Here is a 5,000-nt window from a genome sequence, read left to right on the forward strand (position 1 = left end):
GGTAGGTATCTGATTTTGGTGGGTCAGGGAAAACAGGAGCAAATACAGGGGTAAGTTATAAGCCATGGAGGAATGGAATGGACAGAAACCGGAAGAGGTCGGAGATGGGGAAAGGGAGAATGGGAGAGGAGGCTATCCAAGCAAATGGAAAAAAGGAATAGGTAAACATGGAGAAGAAGCAATGATAGGAAGTTTGGTGATGGAAAGCTGGTGGAATTGAGTAGAGCATCGGAGAGAGAAAAAGGTACGGCGTCGAGAGAGATGGCATGCCTGAGCAGAAGGTGCCTAGGGCTAAGCGAAGACCGCAGTGAGCAAGAAGGGAGGTTAAAGCAGAGGAGTAGATATGGCATCTACACCAATAAGGTGGTGCTGAGCACACTGCCTTGCGGGATATCTTAGAACTGAGGAAAGGATGATGATGTGGAAGAGGCAATTTTAACCTGGAAAGTGCGTTGGAGAGGAAAGACTCTATAAAGACACCCATGTTTCTGTGTATGCCTAGGAAGAATAATTGCTAGAGAATATGGTACCGCCATGTGGTATCATAGATTAAATAATATGGCCAATACTAGCTAATACTGAGTTATGGCGTGCAAATGCAGATGTAATATATGTTTCGAAATGAGCAAGGGATCAGCTGTACTTCATGTATGGTGGAAACCAAACTAGGAAGGAGAGAGAAGATTGTGAGATTCACATACCATGTTAAGCGGAAGTTAACCATTTGCTCTAGTAGTTTGCACAAGCAGTAGTTAGACCGATGGGGCGGTAATCTTGAGGGAGGTTATCTGATTTATTGGGTTTCAAGAAGGGGAGGATAAGGGCTTCTCACCAATGAAAAGGAAAATTTCCTGTTGCCCATATGTGCTTGAAAATAGTTAATAGGAAGGATAGAAAGGAAGATGGTAAGTGTCGGAGCATACGGTAGTGAATACGTCAGGGCCTTCATGGGTGTTGAGTTCAGAGGAAGAAAAAGGACTCAGCAGAGGACAGGACCATGGGGTGATGAGGTGCTTAATGAAAGAGTGGAGGAAGGTGCTAACTACCACTGACCTGTCTAAAATAGTCACCCAGTTCATTAGCGACTTAGAAAGGATCAGTGATGAGAGCATCTCGGATATGAAGGATGGATGTTTGCCTGATAGTTTATGGATCCGACGCTAAACAGCTGAAATAGATGTAGAAGATGTGCTTCGTTTGTAGCGACAACTGTTCCAGACCATGTATTTTAAGCGAAGTACTTTGGTGCAATCAGAATTCCACCATGAAACACATTTGAAGGCATAAGGTCTTGGGGTTTGAGGAATGGCTATATAGGCAGCTCTTACGTTGTAGCATTAATGAAATGGATGAAAGGGGGGTGAATAGTAGAGAGTGAAGTGAAAGTACGCCAGTCAGTCAAAGCACCAGTGTAGGGGACTAGGAAGAAGGCTGAAATAACTGTGATTCAGCGGCGAAGAAAGATGCAAATAACTCTGCTTTAATATCAGAAGGTAGAGGATCTGGGGAAGGGCATAGTTGTGGCATAAGGGATTCACGAATGTATCCAGGAGGAAGTGAAAGAGACAGTGGGGATGGAGGGAAGTTTAATGTAGGTGGAGCTGGAGCTGGGGGGGGGGGGTGTTGGGAGGGAGTAGGAGGAAGGGGTGTAGGGGGAATACGAGTAGGAGGTGGGTATCGGTAATCACTTTGAATGTGGAGGGAGCGATAGCAAGCGACCTTACTCGATTAGGGAGTGAGAGAAAAACCTCTTCAACGTGCTTCCTGGCTGGCTTCACGCAGAGTGAAACCAAGTTTGAATCTGAGAGTTGCCACCTCAGACTCAAATTTGTAGGTGGGGCAGCCCCTATAAAATACATCATGGGGGCCACCACAGTTGGCACACGTGCGTGACTGTGCAGAACAGTATGATCGGTTATGATAGTGAGAATAATAATAATATCGTGATACAGCAGTAATAACTTTCCCTGTATTTCCATCCCCCAGCAAGAACACCCCTGCCTGGAGCGTCGCCGTCTGCGGCCCCGCCCTCTATTACTACAACGAAGACTTCTCTGACCGCCTCATCGAATGGCTCGAGACGCTGCGGGCCATGGGCGTGGCGAAGGTCTTCCTGTACGAGACCGACGTGGCGCCCAAAGTCAGCCAGGTTCTCCGCCACTACGAAGTGGATGGCTTTGTCCGCACCTTGCCTTATTCTTACCCACCGCCGTATCCGAATCATCCGGTGACGCGAAGGTTCGTGTGGCTTTTGTTTTCGTTTCTTTCGGAACCGTTGACTTTGACTTGGAATGGTGGGAGTAAGGGGATATAGAAAAACGTTAATGTTATAACTTAGGCTGATGAACATTTGTGATGATAAACTCACAATTCTTTTTCACGCCACCTCTTCCACTCCCTTCTCCTCCTCGTACTCATCCCCTCTCCCGTTCTACTTCGCTGCCTTTCTTCCGCCACCTCTTCCTGTATTTCTCCTTCTCCCCTCTCCTCCCTTTCTCTCCCTTTGCCTCCCTCTTCTTAATCCGCCTTTTCTCATTTTCCCTCTCACTCTTTCTCTTCTCCCTTCCCCCTCCCAGGATATGGAGACACCTCGAACCCGCCAAGATGTTCAGCCAAGAGAACATCTTCTTCAGTGACTGCGTGTTGAGGCACATGCACGAGTACCGCTTCATCGCCCACTTCGACCCGGACGAAGTGCCTATCCTGCCGCGCCACGAGTCCCTCCCCGGGCTGGTTGCCGATCTGCTCAGGTGCGGGTTACCTACGTATAAGTATCTACAGGTACTTGCAGACATACTGTAACTAGATGTAAATAGAAGATAACTAGATATGGATATAAGGATCCTTTAAGTGCTCACAGACGAATATGTGATGTGTGTGTGTGTGTGTGTGTGTGTGTGTGTGTGTGTGTGTGTGTGTGTGTGTGTGTGTGTGTGTGTGTGTGTGTGAGTGTGTGTGAGAGAGAGAGAGAGAGAGAGAGAGAGAGAGAGAGAGAGAGATAGATAGATAGATAGAGAGAGAGAGAGAGGGGGGGGGGAGAATGAACGAATAAAATAAGGAGAACGAGAAAGAGTGAGAGAAAGAGAATGGCGGTGCAATCACTCACCTCTCCCCCTCTACCCAGGTCCTCTGCGGGTTTGCCTTACCCTACCTACAATCTGCAAATGATCGACTTGTACGAGGAGCTCCCCGGCACAGAGGAGGTGCGAGGTCCCCCTCCTTCCCTGTGGTTTCCCAGGCACACTACAAGACGCAAGGAGGACCCTGAATTTCAAACGGGTAAATCGAAACCCATTTTCGACACGAACATCGTCCGCACAGTTTCCTCGCACGTGCATATCACATGTGTTGGTGAGAATAATTTTTCTTTTTTTATTTTTTTTTCTTGTGTGTGCGGTTACAGAGAGCCCAAAGTGACACGTGGTGAGTTATTTATTTATGTTTGATTTTTTATTTTATTTGTATATATATATATATATATATATATATATATATATATATATATATGTATTTTTTTTTTTTTTTTTTTTTTTTACAGAGAACCCAAATGACTCGTGGTGATAGTTTTTGTGAATTTATTTATTCATTTTCATTTATTCATTTCTTATTTTTATTATTATAATTTTTTTTGTCGTTACAGAAAATCCAAGAGACATGGTGAGATAAAAAAAAAACATTTATTTAGTATATTTATTTATTATTTCTTGCCGTTTGAGAGAACGTATTTTTGTCGTTACAAAGAAATTATATCAACTATGTAGTTAAATTACATGTTTGCCATATCTAATTAGCATAATTATTGTTGTTATTTTTATTATTATGATAACTGGTTATTGTTGTCTGTTCTCTTTCTTTTCCGTTCTTTTTTTCTTTCCGTCCTTTCTTCTCTTTCTTCTCTCTTTTCTTTTCTTTGCTTTCTTTTGCCTCTTCCTCTTCTTTACGGATTTTTTCTTCTCCTTCTAATTATGCTTATTTATTATTCTTTTTCTCTTTTTTATCTTCTTTTTCTACTTTTTCTTCCTCTCCCTTTCCATTTCTTTCTTCTCTTTCTCCTTTTCCTTTTTATTTCATATTCCTTCTCCTTCTGTTCCATTTCCATCTCCTTTTTCGTATCATTTTTTCTTTCCCTTTCCTTCTCCTTCTCCTCTCCCTTTTCTATTTTTTCTTCTTTTCCTTTTCCTCTTCCTTCTACTTCCTTTTCTCCTAATTTTTATTCTCTTTTTTTCCCTCTTCCTTCTCCTTTTCCTTTTCTTTCTCCTCCTTTTTTACATATGCTTTATTTGTTAGTTATAATACAGGCTTAATTTTATTTACAATAACAAGCACTACTCAAAGACTGAACTTTAGTTATCTGTAATATACAATAAATATCATGATGTTTATTAAATTACACGTTATTTTTCTGAACTGCATAAATTATTACAAATTAATTGAATGTGCCTAGTCTAGATTCATTTACCATACAAAGCATGAAATAGACTAAGAACTTCACTGAGGTTGTTCCTTTATCTAAGTATTGACTGTTGTCTTGCAGTTTATCATTGACCTTGCACTCCACACTCGGCTGTACTTCGGCAGGAACGATCGTCCGTACAAAGTACTGCCAGCATCATTCTGATGTGACAAATATCTTGATAAACAATATTTCTAGGTGTTCAGGCATTTGCACTTCGAGGTGCTCTGCATATAAATTCTTGCGCAAATAAACAGCCATTCCTCCGAAACTGTTTTGCTTTCTGTTCCTTCGGTGGCATGATGTGTAGCCGCTGACATGCCCATAGTTTGTCGTTCAGAAAAGTTTCCGTAGCCGTTATAACATCGAGGTCCGTTGGGATAACATGGCTGTATATTAAATCACCGATGTTAGACTATATCCATGAACATCAGCAACCAGTATGATGAGCTGGTGGGTTATACTGCGTGGCTTGACTCCAGGCGTTTGATGGTTAGACGGGCACTTTCGCTAGTAGATGATTTAAATCATTGTGTGCATCATTGCT

At 42.5% G+C, this 5,000-nt stretch overlaps 1 protein-coding gene across 3 annotated transcripts in view; it reads left to right on the forward strand.

Annotated features, from left to right (window-relative positions):
- Positions 1-5,000, forward strand: part of LOC119568154 — a 23,018-nt gene that overhangs the window by 15,662 nt on the left and 2,356 nt on the right. For 2 of the 3 annotated variants that reach the window (XM_037916557.1, XM_037916559.1), the window contains exons 8-10: positions 1,987-2,238; positions 2,577-2,750; positions 3,125-3,351. In XM_037916557.1, the coding sequence (XP_037772485.1) occupies positions 1,987-2,238; positions 2,577-2,750; positions 3,125-3,351 (653 nt within the window). The remainder of the gene's footprint in view (positions 1-1,986; positions 2,239-2,576; positions 2,751-3,124; positions 3,352-5,000) is intronic. The other variant, XM_037916560.1, reaches the window with a different exon arrangement.

Source organism: Penaeus monodon, chromosome 43 (genome assembly GCF_015228065.2).
Source record: "Penaeus monodon isolate SGIC_2016 chromosome 43, NSTDA_Pmon_1, whole genome shotgun sequence".
Taxonomy (NCBI): domain Eukaryota; kingdom Metazoa; phylum Arthropoda; class Malacostraca; order Decapoda; family Penaeidae; genus Penaeus; species Penaeus monodon.